This window comes from Dermacentor silvarum, chromosome 11 (genome assembly GCF_013339745.2).
Source record: "Dermacentor silvarum isolate Dsil-2018 chromosome 11, BIME_Dsil_1.4, whole genome shotgun sequence".
Classification (NCBI taxonomy): Eukaryota; Metazoa; Arthropoda; class Arachnida; order Ixodida; family Ixodidae; genus Dermacentor; species Dermacentor silvarum.
In genome coordinates, this window is record NC_051164.1 from 115,876,617 (window position 1) to 115,898,974 (window position 22,358).

At 46.5% G+C, this 22,358-nt stretch overlaps 1 protein-coding gene across 1 annotated transcript in view; it reads left to right on the forward strand.

The window, feature by feature from the left end:
- Nucleotides 1-22,358, forward strand: part of LOC119433512 (required for excision 1-B domain-containing protein-like) — a 44,227-nt gene that overhangs the window by 7,456 nt on the left and 14,413 nt on the right. Inside the window, exon 3 of the mRNA XM_037700750.2 lies at nt 1,210-1,414. Coding sequence (XP_037556678.1) covers nt 1,210-1,414 — 205 coding nt within the window. The remainder of the gene's footprint in view (nt 1-1,209; nt 1,415-22,358) is intronic.

Below are 22,358 nucleotides of genomic sequence, written 5' to 3' on the forward strand. Positions count from 1 at the left end.
TCCTGGCGCTCTTTGACCACACTTGGCCCTTGCACCACAAAACACCAAATTTCATCATCATCCCGTCTCAAAGGTACAGAGGAAGGCTGTACGGTTTATTGACTCGAAATTTTCCCCGTATGACTCACCCTCTAAAATAATGCAGGCTAATGGAATTCAATGGTCTCGAACAAAGAAGGAAAGCTTCACGTTTACAATTTCTTTTCTTGCTGTGGAATCGGCACCTAGCAATCAATCCATCACCCTATCTATCATCTTCTACATCAAGGCATACTCGCCACCATCATCCTACTTCGCTGACACCCTATTTTGCACGAACAGATTTATTGAAGTTTTCATTTTTTCCTCGCACTTTAACTGATTGGAATGATTCTTTATTGCCTTTTGCCTCAATTTGATGTTTTTGAAATGTTAACTGTTGTATTTGCCTTGTTTACCTTTTTACTCACCCTGCTTGGACCTGTACAAGGTTTGCAGTATTGAATAAATAAATAAATGTTTGATTTTGGTCCTCGAATCGATTAGTCACTATATAAAAATATGAATATTTTTCTAATATATTTAGAATGCTTTACGTTGTCGTTTTTACAAGATCAAAAATACAGTTGAAGCAAAAATTCAATATTTTTCATCCCAACCACAGGGGACATAACATACCACAGTTCAGTCAGCCAGACTTTTCCAGCTGAACAAGATCACTCGCAATAAAATTTTGTTTAGACACTGCATTCAGCAGTGGGAATTGTTTGGTACTGTTTACATATGTAGCACCTGTGTTTTCTGATCAAATTGGAATGTTTCATTGCAACATACTTTATACAATAGTGGCACTACGACCTGCCGCAATTCGAACTAGAGAAATGTTACTAAAGGCAGGGCTACACCCGATATAGGTACACCTGATTGAGTGGTTATCATTTGTAGATGCCGTAGTGTAGAGCTCTCCTCTATGGCATCCCTCATAGCCCACTCTGCAGTTTTACGACTTTAAACCCCACAATTTAATGTCAACACAACCAAGTATTGGCCCTCGCAAGTTTTCTGGCTTCGTCAGAGTGGCAGGAAAATGTGCTGTGTGATTGCTATTGGCGCCAGCGCGTGACAGTATGCACTGTGTGTGGATTAGGTTATTCAATGACGGTAAAAAAAAAAAGTAGGCATATATGGACTGGAGGTGTTGTGGAGCTCAGTGCTGTTGTCTTTGTGCAGGGGACACAAGATATACCTGTCAACCGCACCAAACTACGACTTTCCTACTTTCCGAGAGCTGGTGCGCGAGGTGACTCAAGAGTTCAAACGCATCTCGGAGGGCATGATGGATATTGAGCGGCGACTGCGGCTCAATGACAATTCGGGACACCTAGCAGAATATGTACGTGCCTTACAGGAAGAGGAGAAAGTCAAGCTTGAGCTGGTATGAGCGACCATTTCTTATTTTTATATATATGTAATATATATATATATATATATATAATGTATATATATACACAGGGTGTTTCAGCGAACACTCAAAATTTATTTAAGGTTGCCTGTAGCAGATAGCCCAATTCTGGTTAATGAGCTGGTCTACTGGAAGAGGCGGACATTACTTGCACAAAAAATTGAAATGCATAATTGACTAATTAACAAAAATCACTAACTAAGTTTTTAACTAATTACCTGATGGCCCATATTGCAATTTACAAATTGTAGCCGTGGTGTTCGCAAGGCGGATCCACTTGGAATTCTCAGGATGACACCAGTTTCGAGATATTTATTCTCGAATTTTGCAGAGAAATGCATTGGCGTTCCAGTTAATTTTGTGATTCAATGCATAAAGCGACGCTTTGTTAAGAACCTAACTGGAACGCCAATGCATTTCTCCGCAAAGTTAAGGAATTATTATTTCGAAACTGGTGTCATCCCGAGAATTCGTTCCAAGTGGATCCGCCTTGCGAACTCCATGGCTACAAATTGTAATATGGGCCATCAGGTAATTAGTTAAAAACTTAATTAGTGAATTTCTGTTAATTATTCGATTATGCATTTCAATTTCTTGTGCATGTCCGCCTCTTCGAGTAGACCAACTCATGAACTAGAATTGTGCTATCTGCCACAGGCAACCTTTAAGAATTTTGAAAGTGTTCCCTGAAACACCCTTATATATATATATATATATATATATATATATTATATATATATATATATATATATCGCACTACTGTAGCCACATGCATATTGTATTGTAGAGACTAACTGCAACAAAATTTACGACCTCCTAAAAAGCCTAGTTTTAGGTATCGTTTATATAGATCAGGCCTCACTGCAAAGGAGATTGCATTGCACACCTCGCGAAATGTCAGGATAAAGGAGCCTGTGCTGTGGTCATTCTAGGATGAGAGCCAGCCAATCTTGGCTTGGCAACTGCTGTGGATAGTGCATTTACAGCATTTCTAGAGTCGGAGACAATTCCCCAACCCACTCATATATTGACACAAGGTGTCTTCAAATCTCACGCGCCAGCAGTCTCCTGCGCCCATCCATGTGTTGCTACATACGAAAGATAGTAGCACCTAAGCAGCCAACACGTGCTCACAAGGCATGTGCGATCGGAGCAAGAGACCATCAGTGCGGGGCACAAGGAAAAAAGTCGCAGCGTAAGCTGGTGGAGCGGCACCACGCACAACAGGGTCTTCGCGGCAGTCTGTTTGCCTTGTTTTGACGAGAACAATCTGAACTGTCCACCCGGCGTCGACGGCGAGCTGCGGCTTGTAATGCTCTCTAGCACAGCAGTCTTTTGAGCCCGATCAAGCCTTAGAACTGCAACTTACATGTCGGGCGTGCCGCCTTTGCAGGCACCTTAACTAGATGGCGCCACCATACTGGCGGAGGCACGTCAGCTTGGGAGCGCGTTGATTGCGTGCCTCGTCTGAATCGCATATTGTTGTCTGCGCCTGCAGACACTGCGTTTGCAGGCCCGATAGCAAGCACTTGCGTGGCTCAGTGGTAGAGTATCCGGCTCCCACGCAGCGGGCGCGGGTTCGATCCCGCCGGAAATCGGGTACTTTTTCGCGTTTCCAGCGATAGCGGTGGACGCCGGCAGCGGCATCATCGCGACCCGAAACGGCTATGGGAATGAGCCCATAACCGCTTACGCTGTAAAAGAAGACAGGTGGAACTCTTGCAAGAAAACCGTGTACGTTGGAGCGAGACTCTTGCTTAACTGTTTGTTTTTCGGGCACAAGTTCGCCCAACGTAAATTAATTAAAGTAACTTCAATCAACTGTGTGTTAAAATTCTGGTGGAGGTGCTGGGTATGAGTTCAAGCCCTTCTAGAGTCGGAGAAAGCAGCCCGGACCCTCGCCGACTCGCACCCACCGAACTGACTCTTGTTCACCAACGCAGCAGTCGTCACCTACATGGTGAGCCCCCCCCCTCGAGTTTTTCCCTTTGTCGGATTTTCTCGGAGCGTCAACATCTGTTAACAGAAATGCTACCGAGATGACAACTCGGGTCACGCCAACTCGCATCGTAGTGAATCCGCTGATGACGCCAGATCGTTTCCATGGCGACACATTTGAAGACGCAGAGGACTGCCTGGGACGCTTTGAGTGTGTCGCGGAGTTCAACGAATGGAACGGAGAGCGCAAGCTGCAAAACGTTTACTTCGCGTTGGAGGACAGTGCAAGAACGTGGTTCGAAAACCACCAACCGACATTTGTGTCGAGTGATGCTTTCCGACAGGAGTTGCTTGCCACTTACCCGAGTACGGACCGCAGGGAGAGGGCCGAAGCTTCTCTACAAGCAAGAAACCTGCGCAACAATGAAAGCATCGCTATGTATGTAGAAGACATGTCCCACCTATTCTGCCGAGCTAATCTGAACATGAGCGAGGACAAAAAGCTTTGCCATCTAATGCAGGGCGTAAAACAGGAACTGTTCGCAGGGTTTGTTCGGAGCCCGCTTTGCACGGTCGCCGAGTTTCATTCGGAGGCGACAACAATGGAAAGAACGTTGCATCAGCGATCAAGGATGTACAACCGGGAAATGAACATCACCTCTGTAGAGGCAGTTCCAGCAGTCTTCGGAAACAACGTGGAAGTCATACGGGAGTTCTTCAGAGGCTACGACTTGACCAGAACGCTTTAACGCCCTCTTCACTGGCAGACTTGGTTCGAGAAGAGGTCAGACAGGTGATCCGGGAACCACAGCTCAGTGCACAACCCCAAGCGTCATTACTGCGCCAGCCGAGCCTCTCATATGCCGATGTATTGCGGCAAACTCCCGGGCATGCTCACGTCGCAGCCACTGCATCTATTACCAACCTGATGCCTCGAAATATGCTGTTGCCACCCGAGAGAAGATTTAGGAAGGCTGATGTATGGCGCACTCCTAACTGAATACCTCTTTGCTACCACTGTGGTGAAGCTGGCCACCTCTACCGAATGTGCCCCTATCGCCAAGCAGGTGGTTTTCCGGTAAACGCACCTTGCCCTTGAAATGGTGAGCGTCCATTCGAAATCGAAGAATACCTGTCAACGCTTCCCATACACCTCTCAGCAACACCAACCTCGATCAACAGCACCGTTGAGGTATCGGTCACCGAGCCCCCGTCCGTCATCAAGCTCCCCAAGACGCCGTTCACAAAGCCTGCGTCGGGAAAACTAGACTCGGCGACCTGTGGAGGTAAGGCCACAACCGATGCGAAAACAGAAGAGCCTCCATCGATGACTCCGAACGACGACGAGGGACCCGGAAAGCAGTGCCGTAATAGCCGACGTCGGTTCCGATATACGTATTTGTGGACGGTTATGAAGTGAATGCATTAATAGCCACAGGTGCAGATTACCCGGTAATAATTAGTGAGCTTGCCAGGAAAGTGCTGACTCCTTGGAAAGGGCCACAAGTCCGCACTGCGGGAGGACACTTCATCAACCCAACGGGCAAGCGTACGGCTAGAATAGGAGTATGAGGCTTCACCTACGTCGCTAGCTTTATTGTGCTTTCCGAATGCTCGAGAGACTTGATTATTGGCATGGACTTCTTTCAGGCTAATGGCGCCGTAATCGACTTGCGGAAATCACGTGTTTCCTTTTCAATGAGGCATGCTGTCGCAACGTTTGACACTGGAGAAAAATTCAATGCCCTCTGCATTGCTGACGACGACGTGATGGTTCCTTCGAGATCCAGCGTAGGTGTTGCAGTAAGGAGCAATGCGTTCAGTCCAAAACCAACCGACAAAAAGGCCGTCAGGCTATTCTTAGGACTCTGCACCTACTACAGACACTTCGTGAAAAAATTTTCAAGGATTCTTGAACCGCGAACGCTACTAACAAAAGAAAAAATGCCTTTCATCTGGTCGAGGGAACAATGAACTTAAATGAACTACGAACGTGTCTTCAGAATCATCCAATTCTTGCACATTTTGACCAGGAAGCCGAAACTGATATCCACACAGATGCAAGCAATTTAGGCCTCTGGGCCGTCCGCATTTACTGGCAGAATGGAGAGGAACGAGTCATTGCGTATGCTCTCCTTCCTCCAAAGTCTCCCACCCTTTTCCTCTTTATTTCGCTTTTCACTACTGGTCTCCATGCGCACGCCCATGCTCCCACTCCTGAAAAAAACAAACTAAAAAGCTGCATGCTGCTGTATGCCGTATGCTGTATGTGCGAATGAAAGCGCGCGAGAGATGTGTGCTTTCAGGGAGAGCGAACGTACGGCGGAGAACAAACGCGAAGACTCTCGTCGTGCGGAAGGCCATGGGGGGATGGGAGGAAGGGAGCGGAAGCGACATTTAGCTGCGGCACTCAATGCGTGTAATGTGACCAAGCACGAGGGGAACTTTGTGACTCAAGCTCCCACGCGAAATGAGGAAAGCGCGAAGGCAGCGAGGGAGGGAGGGAGGGGGCGCGGCTTTCTGCAAGCCACTGCATACTTTGCGCGCCTGAGGGATGTCGTGCGCACCGTATCTTGAAAGCTATCTTCACACAGCTCTGACCTTTGTATGCGCTTTGCTTTCATCGCTCAGTTTCCGTTGAAGCGATAGACCACACGAACCTTCGGTCTCTGCTCCTGCCACGTTTGCTCACGTCGGCGTTTTTACAGTGCTTGTCTGCAGTCATCAAGTGCGATCTATTCATGTTGTGCGCGCAAGCTAGTCTAGTAACGTTGGTGCGTGCTGACACCATGCTTGTTAATTCAGTTAGTAAGCGGATGTGTCCAAGTTTATGCAGGCGATAAATCTAGTATCCTTACTCCGTATACTCTACTAGTAAATTTGCTATCGCAATTGATGCTTTGCCTTTCGGGGAAAACTGCAACTTTTTGTTTCGCTTTTCGCCGCTGGTCTCCACGCGACAACCGTACGGGTGCGGCCCGGCGGGCCGTGCTCAACACCTCCTAGAGAAGGTCGTGCTCTGTGCGCCGATTTTATGGTCGCGCACTTAAGAGCCACGCTATGACCGGTATTCTGCTTCGTGCGCCTACGCTATAAACGGTCCGCCTATACATTGAGTTCTATGGGAGATATATCGGTCCCGATATATCTAACCTGTGCCGCGCTAAAAGCAGTTACGTTATAAGTGATCTGCACTGTAGCTGAATTTTTTGTCACTCACATAGTACTACGGCATGGCGCTCCTAAAGTTCTGATCACGGACCGAGTAACCATATTTACTGCCCGTTTGACACAGTCCATTATGAAACTGACGCACACCAGTCACAGAAAAACCACCGCATATCATCTGCGACTGACTGAACGACTCAACAGAACGCTGACCGATATGTTATCAATATACGTGGACATGGAGCACCAAACATGGGTGTTCCATGTGATATCATGGTCTGAAAACGACCATGATATCAGCGACTTCACAGAAAGAGCTGAAGAGGCACGGCAGCTGGCGCGACACCGCATTCAGCAGCAACAGCAAACCGACGTGAATCGATATAACTTGCGACTAAGAGACGTCCAGTACGCACCTGGAGACAGGGTATGGGTGTGGACTCCCGCACGGATGCGCGGCCTATCCGAAAAGCTTCTTCGTTATTTTGGTCTGTACAGGATAATTCGCTGACTTAGCCCCTTGAACTACATTCTTCCAGAAGGTCAAATAACCTCATCATGACAGCGGCATTGCACAGAAGTTGTTAATGTTGTCCGAATGAAACCTTACTACGAGAAACAGTAACTGCTTTGGCCAACAAGCATTGTGAATGACAGCCTGGAAACGATCGCCTTCTTTATAAGCATCGGAACGATGCACTCTTGGAAGGGGGACAATGACACAAGGTGCCTTCAAGTCTCGCGCGCCAGCCGTCTTCTGTGCCCGTCCATGTGTTGCTACGGATGAAAGATAGCATCGAAGCGGCCAACACATGGTCACAAGGCACGTGCGATCGGAGCAAGAGATCATCAGCGCGGGGTACGAGGAAAAAGAAGGCGGGTGGAACTCTTGCGAGAAGACCGTGTATGTTGGAGCGAGACTCTTGATTAACTGTTTCTCGGGCACAAGTTCGCCCAACTTAAATTAAAGTAACTTCTATCAACTGTGTGTTACAATATATATATATCAAACCTTTAAAGAAACTTCGTGTGACCTCGAAGAATTGCTCACTGAAGTGATGGCCTAATATGAGTATTTACAAAACCTCATGGTAGGAGACGGTTCAATTTCACTGCCTGAGTCGCTTGCAATTATATTGACACTCCAGCGAAATTTTCACTGTCATTGTTGCTGTGATGTTCTGTATATAAAGTTCGTATGAATGAGCGACCCATACACTGTGGGTGCAAGAAAAAGCACGTAACTGAGACGAAAAGGATGGCGGCTTGATGGGCATTCTCTTCTCGCGCACTCAATATTCGGGTTAGTTGGAGGTGTGTGATCAAATGTGCGCTCTTTTTCGCAAGCGTGCGTCTTCTCCTCTAGCCCTGCCGTAGCTGCGAAAAACTGTGCGTGGCTGACGCTTATACGGCCCACGTGCCGTTTTTTTATTGTTGGTAATCATTGGTGGGTGCGTGATGAAGGGCGAGCAGGGATGGCTGCTAACTTCATGTGCCCGATCTTCCTTCTTAAGCTGTCTTTCCGCGCCCCTAGTGTTGCAGATCGCATAGTCAGAGTTAAGACGGGGGTCTTTGGAGATCTCTGACAGAGGCCGTCCTGTAGAGCACGTAAAAATAGGCAGATGATGATGAACATAATTTTCGGAGTCGCGGTGAATCGCATGGCTGTACAAACCGCTCGCTCCCACTGCCAGCATTTGTGACTGCTCGTGGTCATCCAGCGAGATATTTACAGGTTTACATGGTCCGTGCATAGCACGATGTTTCTTATTTTAATTAGTGAGTAAATGTTACTACAATTCATACAGGCGATTTAATATATTCATATAGCGATATATAGGGCCGCACTTTTTTGCCGCAATTTTGATGATCCTTACAAGGGACCGGGCCATTTGATCTATTTTTTCCAACTACGAGTATGAAATCTGCCGTAAATCTCCACGATTGCTTCCTCTCGCCATCTAGTAGCAGGCGCGCAAAAGTACGCAGCGCGCGTAAATTCGTTGAGCGCAATTGGAACCAGAGCACCGAACGCGATTGCTTCTTGGTTCATTTTTGCTGTCAAGTTGGGGGTGCGGCCCTTACACGGGTGAGGCCCTTACAGGGATTTATATAGTAAGAATATTCCTAATCGTCGCGGTAGCTATGGTGTTGTGCTGTTAACCACGAGGTCGCGGGATCAAATCCCAGCCGTGGCAGCCGCATTTCGATGGGGTGAAATGCAAAAATGCCCATGTCCCGTGCATTGGGGTCACGTTAAAGATCCCCTAGTGGTCTCATGCAAGGCTTGACAAAAAGCATGCGGCCCTTACACGAGTCTACACATTTTAGTTAAATCGGCCATATAAATGTAGAAACATTCACTTACTAATTGAAATAAACAGTGCAATGCACGCACCATGTAAACCTGTAAAACTCCCTAAATTCAATTCGAGAATCTTCCTTCGTGTAATTGTCTTATACTTCACTATCACTAATACTGCTTCGCCTTTCCGGCAAAACTGCAGCCTCTTTTTTCTTTTTTTACTGTGAGCCAGAATATAGTCACCTGCTGCGGATGACTGCTATTGATTCTAATTTCAAGTGAACCCAGCTTGGCCTCATATCGGTTACTTAAATTATATATATTTATGAACTCTGCATTCACGTGGCAATGTTTCCATCCCTAATAAATGTTGTAAATGATTAAGAGAGCTTTTTTTGAGTCGTTAGCATTGCCTACTGGAAAGAGAAGCAATACTGCGACACGTCATTCGTGTGCATTTCACACACCGTTAATAAGACTGCTGAAGGGGGTCACTGAAGTCGGCAGGTTTTTTTGCAGGGTCAAAAAAGCACTCATAGAAATTTGAAGTGAGGTGAACATACACCAACATATTCGTTCTCTAGGCATAGGCTCGACCTTGTGTATTTTTCTTTGTCCCTGTTTGTTTAGCGCAAAATTTCACGATGAGGCATGGGTCATTCATACCATTAGAAACAATTAGGCCCGGATTCACAAACGCTCCTAACCTTAAACCGTTTCCCTACCTTACGCAAGGAGTCCTTCATGCTACCTAAACGTTAGGCGCCCTCAGAAGGCCATCGCGAATTCTAAAAGCTTCCTTTCACCTTCCTTGAGGAAGGAGCTCTTCACCAAAGGAAGTGGAACGTTACAGGCTTCTGGTTTCGAGATTAGTTACGAAAAATGCAAAATATTTGTAATATAGTGCCAAAGTAAACTTCCGGCGCTATTAGAATTGCATTTCTGCTTCTATACTAGGGCATAAATTCTATTTCTTTCGTTAATGACGTAAAAATAGCTCAAAAATGATGCACTTGGCAGGAAAGCAAGCTCAGTCTAGCAACTTTGGCAGCATCTGTGCCGTTCGGTTGGTCAGGCGTAGCTTTATTTTTTCTTTTTTTGCCTGCGTTTTCTTTTCGTGTGGCGCGTGCGTGCGTGCGTGCGTGTGTGTGTGTGTGTGTGTGTGTGTGTGTGTGTGTGTGTGTGTGTGTGTGTGTGTGTGTTTGCCATGCCGGGCAAAACTTATTTAACGGAGGAAGAAAATTGGCTGTGGCTTAGCTCAGTTATGTCTGGGTGTGCGTAGCGAGAGGGATACGGTTAATCTTATTGTTTAGCTTGGTTCTCTCTACAGTTACATCTTTATCGTTTAGCTTCATAAGTTTGAATGTTTAGGTTTGGTTAACCTATCGTTAGGTTATGGTTACATTAAAGACTAGACATTTTTAAAGTGTAACGCATTTATTGGGGAAGTCTTCATCTTGTTGTTTCTCAATTGCCACAAAGACATATAGCCATATATATATAGCTACATATATATATAGCGATGGTCGGTGAGGCGGGAGGATAAGGGGTTGTCGTCCAGTGACTTGAACACGTTTCGCGTGCTATCCTCATCTGAATGCATTCGCCTGGCCGCTTCGTACTTACGACGCTTCTCGAGGTGTGCGGCTCGTTCTTCCTCCGTCTCTTCTGCGTCGTCTACACCGGGGCTCTTAATGGGTATATGAGTACAATCTATGCACCCAGTAACCACGGGGAATCCTCCAGTGGCGTAGAATGTATGCATGACTGACCTAACTTCACCGGCGTTTGGCAACCGAACGTACTCGGGATACAGACGTAGGTATATCCACCGTGTCTTATCTCAAATGCATCGGCATATAGAGGGTTAGGATACACACACAAAGTCGTCTATAATAGTTTGCATGGCATCCGTTCCGTAAAAACCCAGTGTGATGAGGACCTTCAACGGAGCAGGTAGCGGCGCTCCTCTGTTGTCAGTGTTACAATGCAGTTGCAGCTCTGCCAGTGTGGCTGTAACAACTGACTTGGAAAAACGGTACCGGGCTAGAAACTTCACTTCGCTGTAGTGTTCCAGTGAATACTGCCTGTCGATCACATGCCGGACTGGAGTCAACGGCAGAGGCTTGTACACAGTCCCGTAAAGAAGTTCATTTGCACGTCGAAGAAACCTTGCATAGCTTTCGAAGCTATCGTCTTCAGATAAATATTGCAAGGCCGTCATTCTCCGCACTCGCTTTTCACAGAAAAACAGATTCACAAAAAAAAAAGGGGCACAAAGTGCGGCCTGCGGAACCAAATTGTATGTCAATACACGGCGGCCGGCCACCGCGGCGCTGGCTGCGCACGGCACCTATCCAAGCCAAGCGTACCGTGTGCAAAGTCCTGCGGAGAAGCATGCGTTCAGGTAGAGGAGCGCGGTTAGGAAGCACGAAGGTAGCATGCCGGCTCCCTAAGCGCGAGGAAGCACCAAGGAGGCCCTAACTTAGTGCCCCTTAGTAAGGGACGTTCCAGAATTGACGCCAGGTCGCCTTACAGCGTGTAAGACGTCCTTAGTAAGGAAAGGAGTGTTTCAGAATCCAGGCCTTAGTTGGCTACCTCCCTCCCTCTAAAAAATATAATAAACTTTGTCCCCTGTATATATTTAAATATATTGTGGCAGTGCATTATTTTCACAGTGGAAATTTTAAAAAATGTATAAGTAAAAAATACGGACGAGGTATGCTTCGGCCTTGCCGGGGAAGAGCCCCCTCCTCTGGAAAACTTCGGAGGGGATAACAACACTGCCAACCTGCTCACAAATCAAGGGTGCTGCTTATACAAGGGTAATTTTTAAATAATTTTTGGGGGATCTTTTTGCGAAGTTCTGGGTGCAGCCATTACATGAGTATATGTGGTAATAGCAGCCGACATAAGGACATTTTTTTTTTTTAAGTTTTAAATTTAGGTTGCAAAATTACGCTTCAGCGTTTTGTTTTCAGTGTAAAAACAATCGAAATGTTTCTTCAACCAAAAGACTGCTACAAATAATTCTAATCGAGGCATGGTAGCTGTAGGGGCTTCATTTTTCCATTCATGCTCTAGTGATGAGGCTCGCAGGTTTTGCCCAGATGGTGAGATTTCTTGGCATAACAATTGAGCACTAACCCTGGCTGAGTCGGCAACAGTTCACTCTCCATTTTTCACCACTGCTCAGGTGAAGGCTGTGCTTCCATCATATGAAAGGCTGACAAGTGAAAAGCTGTTTTCACTATATTTAAGTAAAATCCTAAAATGCCACTGTATTCAAGTAAAATCCTAAAATGCGGCTGTGCACGTTAAAGAACCCCAGGTGGTCCAAATTTCCGGAGTCCCCCACTACGGCGTGTCTCATAATCAGATCGTGGTTTTGGCACGTAAAACCCCATAATTTAAAATGCGGCCGAGTCCCTCAAGTTGCGGTCTCAAAACAAAATATTCTTTATGCATACTTCTGGAAAAGCCATACTTTGTTTGAACAAAGGCTTAGAAAAGATTCTACAGGAGTTGGGCATCCTTCAGACTCTGGTGTTGATCGCACCACACGCTGTGAAGCCTTTTTCTTTCTCCCATTTTGCATTGTACATTCATCAATTTTGCATTTTGGATGCATTAACGAAACTAACGCAAGCCAGTGACGTATCCTACTGTAATCACCAAAGTTTGCCGATACAAAGATATTCACAGCTCGCCGCTGTCAAAATCCACGCAAAATGTGCACCAATTCAAATCTGCGTCAGCAAATAGGAGTGCTTCCTGTATCCGCATGGCAGCAGTAACAAATTGCCATGCTAGCTTTTTCTTTTTTCGTTAGCTTCTCTTGCTTTTATTTCTTCACGAAGAAACACGGCGCTGTGGCTAGCTGAAGTTCAGATCCCTGCTTTTTACGATGGTTTCAAAATGGATACATTGCGTTGATCGAAAATCACGCGCTCCGTGGTGTAATGGCACCTACCTACGCCCAAATTTCTACCCAATTCTTGTTGACAGCACACTAAAAAAGCACTATATCAGCACTATATAGCACATAGCAAACGCATCCGATCCGAAAATCCCCACGGCAATTTGGCTCTCGGCCATATCGCAAAGTGCTTCGCACTGAGGGAGTGCACACGGCACTCCTGAGGCTTCAGGGCAGCGCAGCGTTGCCGTGAAGCCCAGATTTATCACGTCCCAGATTTATCAGCGCATCGTGGCCCCCAGGCGCTTGGGCTGGCTCGTGTAGCCACGCCTGGAGGACCACAGGGATCAATTTGAGTAAGTGGTAGTCTGAGCCAATGTTAGTTACTAGAACCAACTCGGTTTCACAGCTCCGCATATTGGCCAGCACAAGCATGTGGACCACGCGGTGGTTGCACGAACTAACGGCGCTGCGGTCGAGTCCGGCTACCGATTGGCCACGTCAGCTGCTGCTGCAGCGGTTTATTGGTCCACTGAAAAGCTATTAGCAGCGAGAAGTTGGAGTGGCACCCTCTCGCGAGTGTCACGGCCAGGACGGGGCTCGCCCAGCTGCTGCGTGCGCTCGTGCGCTTCGTGCATGCTTCAACTTCCTGAAGGTTGTTTTGGCTGCTTTTTGCTGTCACGCCTAAAGTGCAGTCTCTTTTTCAAAACTGCGTGAATTGTGAAAATTTGCTGCTTGGATATCGAAGCTATATAGAGTTGCAGGGGTTACTGCTTTTGCAACGCAGAGATGCGCCGTGTCTGTTCATTAATACTGCATTAAAACAATGTCTGCAAATTCGGTATGGAAAATTTTTATTGTACGGTGCTTCACTCTAAACTTAACATTTCTTTAGTACTTAGTTATGACAGGCATTTCGTTTTACACAGTTATTTTACACGGTATTTTACACGGTAATATTGGTATTTGGTGTCCACTTTATATATAAATCAGTAGGTTAGAATAGGATGCTGCCTGCGAAGCTTTTATGAAGCTTCTTATTGCTCTGTTGAGTTCTACTGAACTGTGGGTACTGCAGTAGTGCGTAAAAACAAGAGTTAGGCGCACATGTTTTACGAAAAACATTTGCTACTACTTTCACCTTTCTCCGAAACAGCCACCCAGTAAAAGCATTCTACATGGTATAGCAGTCACCTGAAAGGTTCGTGGTTCAGATCGAGAGCAAAGCCATTACATGCCATGCAGTGTCTCATAGTGGCCTGAAGTAGTCTTTATCGACAATATGGAAGACACCTCCCGCAATGGAAGCAACTGACAATCATTATGACTTTATGACGATGGATGCATTGTTCGTGAAACCCTTCTGTTCACTGAAACTTCGAATTGAAACCACGAAGGAGTCAGTTAAAGCGCCGGGAAGAGGTAGCCGAAGCTGCCTCTTCCTGGCAGCTTTGTTATGCAACATTGTCACGCCACTACCGTATGCATGAAAATGTCTCGAACTACAATGGTGTTATACGAATAGAGAACTATTCGCTACGTCAGCCCATAATAGACCCTCTCGTATACCCGCCCCATAAAAAAGACGCCATATATGCAAGCCTCATATGAATTCACTTGATTTTTGACCTCCTTCGATGAATGCTGATATTTTCTATGTGTCCCATACTATTTAAGAATGAAGCTTTGGCTTCTTGGTGGCTGCTGCCATGTGGTCTAAAATGCATATTTCGCCCAAAAAGTTTCGCCTAGCAGCTCTGTCATTTTTGCCAAGCAGATCGGTCAGAACGGTTCTCCAAGCAACAAGCAGCGCTGAATTGTTGAACTGAGCAGAGTGTGTAGCACTGAGAAGAGAATAAATATTGATCCATGCCTTTTTGTGTGCAGCAAACAGCTTAAGGGTGGATGGATAGCAAGCTCAGGTGTACTACTACTACTGCCCGTAGCTCTGTCATTAATAAAGCAAACTCTACCAAATTTTGCAAATTGTTTTATTGGATAGTTTGCTAAATACAGTATGAATTTCGTGAGAAATTGTGAAGCTTTTATTAAAATATAAAACAAATATTTTTTCTTATTTTTGAAGGAACATTTTTGAAAACCTCTTCAGGCGTAAAAAGCTGAAAACTCCTGTGGTTGTTGCATGTGTCCAGAGTGTTTTTCTGAAGCAAAATAATATTTATAAATATCACCATTGTTTAGTAAAAAAATTATATCCTTGAGGACTAGACTTTTAAGGCCTTTTTCTTGAATAAAAGCTTTTATAAAAAATAGTTCTGGCGGCAAAACCTTTCTTTTGGTTCAGTAAAAGCAAATGCTATTGCGAAAGAAGTCACAGAAGTTTCCACTTGATAGCTGAAGTGGTCACAGAGAAAATGTTCCTTTTCTGGCAAAAAGTAGTGCTTTGGAGAAAACGGCACTGAAAGTTCGAGTTTCCGTCAAGTCATACTAAAACGCTCCTGCTGCATATTCTTCAGCATTATTCTCTTCAGCCTGTCTTTTGAAGCCTTTTCGCTCACTCACCTTGGTTTTTCTTTTTTTGCTCTCCACAGAGGCTTGAAAATGTGCTTTTTTTTATCCTGTCCTTGTCCATACTGCTTAGTGCAGCATCACAATAGACACCCGGAGTAACACCAAGGGACTCGAGGACTTGGTGCGTTTGGAAACAGATCACAGCTGCAAGCCGTCCAAAATGGCAAGAATTGCAGAACGTACGTGCACAACGTAGGTGTGAAACGGCGGGAACGCAGATGCAAACAAACTTTCGCGCGCAAACTCAGTGACTGTGACGACCCCCTTCGTCCCTGGACTGAACTATTGAAACCATTTATTTAGCTAGATATTCTACCAATCTGAACGATTATACATAAATATGCTTGCCCGTCATTATGTTCACAACACAGAAAACGTCACGACACCTTACAAGAACTTGCGCCGTAAGGAGGCGCAGTCACGGGGGCAGGTGCGTTTGGCACCATTTTTTTATGCCTTCCGTTCCGCATTAGAAGGCGCCACTTCGAGGAAACACTTGTCAAGGATGCTGGAATATTGTGCCACTAAAATTGAAAAATCGCATTTTTAGTCTATATTGCCCTCCATCCCCCCTTAAAGCCTCAATTAGCGTTACTTAAAATTGCCACCACTTAAAGTTAACTGGTTAAGAACGGCTTAATTTTGAGAAGCACTTCAAGCAAACGGTACTGACAGAATCTATACTGATCTTGTGGGGTCTCACACATGCTCTTGGGACAAGGCAACGACAACACAGTAGTGCAAACAATCAAAAGGGCATTTATTGCACTTTTCATACACTAATACACACTAGCCGAATTACTACCAATAGAACATTCACATGGGCGCACCACAAATCAAGGAAGTCCAACTCGCCACGACCCGATAGCCAGTGAATATGTTCGCCCCATGCTGTGACACCATCGCCTAGTCGTTCATGTGTACGGTCACGTGAATGGTGGAACGTTCGAACGATCCGTGTTCGGTCCATACCGGTGTCCTGCTCTTAGCCTCGCGAGACGGTCCCGCGATGCAGGCCGGCGCACGCGCGAAGCGTTTGTGCGTATTGGTCGCCGATCAGGAATGCCCTTCCACGTTTTGCTCCCAAGTCACCCCGCCGTTCGGTGGCGTTAACATCGCGACACTCGCGCTATCTCTCGCAATGCGCCGCAACCACCACGACCTCCGCCGGCGCTTAGTCACGCAGAGAAGACAGATTACAGGAGGCGTGAGCTATGCGGGGAAAACATCATGAGACGCGTAGGAGTCGCGCATCCCCACAATGTGTTGTTTAGTCCTCGTGTTACTGCCGAATGTTTCTGTGACTAAATGCGAAAATTCAATATTTTGCCAATGAACAGCTCATCGTGAGCAAACAAGATTTAACAGGTTAAAATCAAGGTAAATGTTGTAGAAGTCATATATAGCCAGCGTTTGTTACATGATTGTTGCACTATGGCTGCCACTGCAGAGTGTAGAACTGCGCATGAAAAACTCCCACCACTCTGGACTGACCTTCGTTGGACGCATGTTGGCTGGCACTGTAATGTGGCCTTTGAGAAATACATATATTATTGTCTATAAAAGCTCTTTCAATAAATGTTGACGAACGAATACATCATCAAAATATATTTGAGAGGACTGTCATAAGTGCACCATCATAGGGAATGAGAGCGAACAAACGGAAACGTTGCAGAAGGCACCCGGACGCAGCCCGAACTGTAGCAGACAAGCACAAATCCTTGCCATGACGTCATGCGAGCGGCGCTGCTGCCCTTGTTCGTTCTCGGGGCTAATACTGCCTTCGTAATCAGAGTTCATGGTTTTCACTATGAGTGACAGCTTCGCAAGCGCAGCACAAATCCTGAGGGCGACATGTACGCTTCGATTTCAACGTGCCAGGGGTTCTCAACCATGTTCGTAGTAGTAAGTGGTTCGTGTGGAAAGAGAAATGTTGGCGCTATCTTCTGCAGCCCTTGAGGAAGCCCCTCCCCCAAATTAAAATATCCTAATTAATCGAATGTCAAATTATCCAGGGTATCAAGAAAACAATAAATGAATGCTTACTACGTCAACACACTTTTATTTACTGAATGAATCAGCAAGTCGTGCTTCCATTTCGCACAAGAGCAGTGCGGAAGCTGAAATTCTCGTAATCTCATGACTAATTAGAGCTAGCAGCGGCGAAGGCCTCGCGACATCCTTCCCAGCGCGGCCGCGGCGTGGGTCTTCATCTGAGACACGCTTTTCACTACCGCGCGCACATCCCGATTATTTTTTCGCTAGTGAGTGTGCCAACAAATTGTCTGTCCATCGCGATGTAGCCGGTGCTCTTCATCTCGACAGCTTTGCACTGAGTCAAAGCGAAACTGCTGATTGCCGCAACAGCTGCGGGCGAAACTGGTGACTATCGACGCGATCATAGATGGGGCGGGGCAGACTACGCACTTATGAAAGCACGCTGCTAGCCGCTAACGCGGTGTTACACGCGGCGATTAACGCAAGAATAAAGGCTTTGAGGGCACAATTAGACACGAAGTGTTCTGGCACTGCTGCCAGTCATGTATCACGTATGATTGCTGCTGAGGACCATAGCGACTGCAGACTGCGCCGCTTCATTTTTGGACGCTAGCGCCGTTTTTGCTCTTCTGCGGCACGCGTTTGCGGTGCTCCGCACATTCATTTTTTTTTGTTCCGCCAACGTTTACATCCGTGCCACGGTGTAAGAAATATACTTCAGGTGTTGACACTCCGCCAACGGCGCGGACAGATCGTGTTCACTGTAGCCATGCCCCATCGGCCCCTGAGCCGCGGCGCATGTGCCACAACCGTGGTTAAGTAAAAAAAAAAAAAAAAAAAAAGCTTGCGTCTGTCGGTCTTTTTGTTGTCGTTGCAGTTGCTATAGCAACGGCGCCTGCTTGCTTACCCGTTTTGTCGTCTGCTCCGCTCATGCGCTGATGCCTATAGACGAGAAAACGATCGCCAGACGGTGCTACTGCACCTCCTGACAGTGCCCCCAATGTGTAAATGTCAAGCAGCGCGGTCGTGCCGTGGTGCAGTCTCCGCTTTGTTTACATGGTTTCACCCGCGCTTTCCTTCGCTGCTCGTGCTCACGGGGCTCCATTTTCGACGGCGGCAGATCGCATGCTTGCTGCACAGCTTCTTTCGTGACGGCAACCTCAAGAAAGGGGAACATCTGCTTCTCACATGTGTATGGCGTTGAACAAATTGTGGGCGGTGATGTGACAGTGAAAGCGAAGTGCGTGCCGAAGGTGTCCAAGATTGTATACGACATCGAGTTAGAGGTACGCACCGAGTTCAGTAATTTAGTCACTTTTATTTCTCTGTAATGTAGTCACAAAGCGGTCATGCATGCTTGTAGAGATCTGCAGAGACGGTGACGATTGCGGTTGGTTTCGTTGCTCGCTGGGCGCGCACACGCAATGACCGCAGCTTGCGTTAAATACGGATTGCCACCACACAAGAGACAAGTAGCGCGCGAACCCTTTTGTTACCTGCACAACTAGCAATATAGGTTGCAGCGTTTGGAAAAGGGATATAATTCTCTTCAGCTCATCCTTGCCGATCGTGAGTGAACGAACAGTACAATCAATTAAATTTGGGGGTTTTACGTGCCAAACTACGATATCATTATGAGGCACGCTGTAATGGGGGGGTCTCAGGAATAATTTTCACCACCGGGGGTTCTTAAGTGCACAAAAATCAAAGTACATGGTAACAAGTGTATTCGTGCATTTCGCCCCCATCGAAATGCGGCCGCCGTGGTTGGGAATCGAGCTTGCATCGTCTTGCTTAGTGGCGCAACACGTATGCATTTACCGCTAAGCTAACACGGCAGATGTCACTGTACGATGCAACTACGCGACACGTCTAAACAAACGGCCATGCGCTAAATACAGGCATATTACAATTGCGTTTTTACCGAGCGCCCGTTATATTAAACGCGAATGCGAAAGTATGTGACTTACTTGACTCGGCGCACTGCAGTTATCCACACTTGTCGTCTGTCCTTGTACCATCTCCCCGGAATTCTGTAGGACTTCATGGGCGGCTTTCGATCCTTTCGAGGCTGTTGTGGCAATCAACAACACTGCAGTATTGCGTGCGACCTTTCCTGGTTGATGAGTTCGCGTCGTAGAGAACACGGGCGTGCTGGCCCAGCGACGACCTTCGACACTTCCATCCTTCCGCCAGGGGAGTATTCGGCGTTGGTGCCGCGCAGGCAAACTTTAGGTTGCCTCGTCTATAGCGGAGTCGGCGCTCCTGTTTATCTTACTCTGTGCACATGCGCCGGCCGCAGCTGCGTGGGGGGGGGGGGCACTGCAGCTCAGGGGCCGATAAGGCGTGGCTACAGCGAACACGATCTGTCCGTGCGCACACTATCAGCACCTACCCTGTCTACAAATGGGAGAAATATGCATGGTGCTAAGTTACGGCCTCTCAGATTCTAGTGCGAAAGCTTAGTCGCGCGGCCCATGGCTGCCCGTTTTCGGAGGTTGGGTGGCTACAACCTGCTTGCGGATTTATTGCGCAGTTTGCACGTTGCCGTTACGCACTGTGACGTGCTTTTTGACACTCGGGCATGGGTAATGGAGGTTCTGTGGATCGAGTGCACCTCCTGTTCGCCGTTTTAGCCACCTGGCAAGCGTGGGACCACGGAAAATTTATCATCGGCTCGCGGAACCCCGAGCAGGAGCCTGCGGAAACCACTTTGAGAACCCATGGGCTATGCTATACTGCGAAGCTACTCCGACATCAATTGTGACTGGATGTGCCCGCCACATAAGGCAGCTCATAATCGATCATGCGGGAGGGGGATAAAAGCAGGATAGCTAATAAGGGAAGAAGAAAAAAAAATAGAAAACTACCAGTTAGCATGAAAAAGCTTTAAAAATTGTTTATTCGGCCATCTGCAAATGGAGAGTTCCCTTACATCCTATACAGGGTGTCCCAAATATCATACACCAATATTTAAAAATATGCAAATGCCACGGTGCTGGACAGAACCAAGGTAATGTTGTTTGCCGTCGCTTGGAGATGCTCATTTTTTTGGATTCTGCCGAAATAGGCAATTAGTCTCAATTATCTTCTCAATTATTATTGAATTAAAAGTGTAAATCAGAAAATTGTGGAGCAGCATGAAAAACGCTCGATACAGCTTTCTGTTGCTCAATACGTGCTAGATAAGTGTTATTCCGAGCGTTAAAGAAGCCCGCGAATACACGCAAAATTGCCGCGCGAGTGGCCGCTCAAGGCACTTTGCGTATATTAGTGGGCTTCTTTCACGCTCGGAAAAATACTATGTAGAATGTATTGAGCAACAGAGAGCTGTATCGGGAGATTTCATGCTGCTATACAATTTTCTGATTTACTCCTTTAATCCAATTAAGACTAATTATTTTGTTCATTCCGCCTGAATACATAATCTGAGTATCTCCAAGCGACGGCAAACATTACCTTGGTTCTGTCCAGCTACGTGTCATTTGCATATTTTAATATCTTGGTGCATATTAGTCGGGACACCTTGTATAAGCTATGCACTTCCTTGGAGAAAGTCGTATTGCGTGCTGGCCCACCCCAAAATTTTATTTGGCTCGCCCCTACTATAAGTTTCCCCATGCATTTTTATGGAGCCCTATGTATCCCTACGGGTATTCCCTGTGATCAATTTTTAATTAATCCTTATCACTTATAAAGCTACCAATCATCTACATTTATATTATAATGATTAAACATTTTAAGTTCGCAAATTACATTTTTGTGCAGATGCAAGGCATTACTTTTCGCTTGATGGACCTGTTGTACTCGCCAAAGAATGTTTACGCATTAAATGTAGCACTTGGCTGACGACTTCTAGCTGCTTGTGCAACCCGGTCCAAAACACGTCAGCATATCGCATGTTCGGCACAAGCCAGGCTTCACACCTTCGCAGACCAGCGCGAGCACTCAAATCTCTGAACAAACTTCTGCAGGACGCGCAACGAATGCGCAGCACCATAACCACACAGGGCGTAGCCGCAGCAAAGAAGGCGCACAACCGGAAGCGCTGCCAGTAGCGTGACTCGAATTGCAGCGCCATTAGTTCACGCGACCACCACGGAGCCCATATTTTCAGCGGAGCTATTAAACTGAGTTGGTGAAATTAAACGTTGAAAATTAAAGTATGAAATTAGTTGGGTCCGAGTGGCTACAATAACTACACTATGCAGCAACGTGGCCTTGGAAGATTGGAGAGGTCATGCCGAGGAGCTGTGCATGCATCACTTCCACAAGCAGTAATGGTGGTTTTTATTTTCAATATCAAAAATGGCCATTTCTGTGAGCTTCACAACGCTTATGCTCTTATTTCAGTCAAATTTCAGATGGAGGCTCCTGTATATCTACTTTATGTCGCCGTAAGATTTGTCCCAGGGCACGTGCCCAGTGTACCCCTCTGGCTAAGCCACGATACGTCGAATTTCTGGCAGTTATGTCACTTTGCACTTGCATGCAAGCTTGTACTGTACAGGGTGCGCACAGGTCCTTGAAATCCTTGAAAACCCTTGAAATTGAAAGTTCCGTTTTCTAAGCCTTGAAATCCTGGAATTTCTTTTCTGTCCTTGAGAAGCCTTGAATTCTTGGGGTTTTCACGGGGTCCGACAGTGCGACTCGCATTATATGGCAGTTGAAGGTGGTCCTGGCAAACTTCCTGCTCGAGGAAGAAGCGAACGCACATCAGCCGCGCACTTTTTTTCTTTTTTTTTTTCCCCTCTGGCTTGCTTCGACTTCGGGGTTGGCCAAAAGCCATAAGTTGCTGGCCACAATGAGGCTAGAGCATCTCGACCTCCTCGGAAAAAATACAAATTGTGCCATCATGCTTATTTGTAACGAAAAAGCAGTTACATGAATCTTGACAGTTGAATTTGGTAGTATTTCACTTTTTTGGGGGGTTCGCCTTGGGCTGGATTTATTGGCAACCCACTAAAAACAGGTACAGTCTCACAGCCTGAGTGTTGTTTGTTGGCCACATTGTGCTTTGTTTATCTGCGTGCGCGCTCCGGTACCGTCGACGCTTT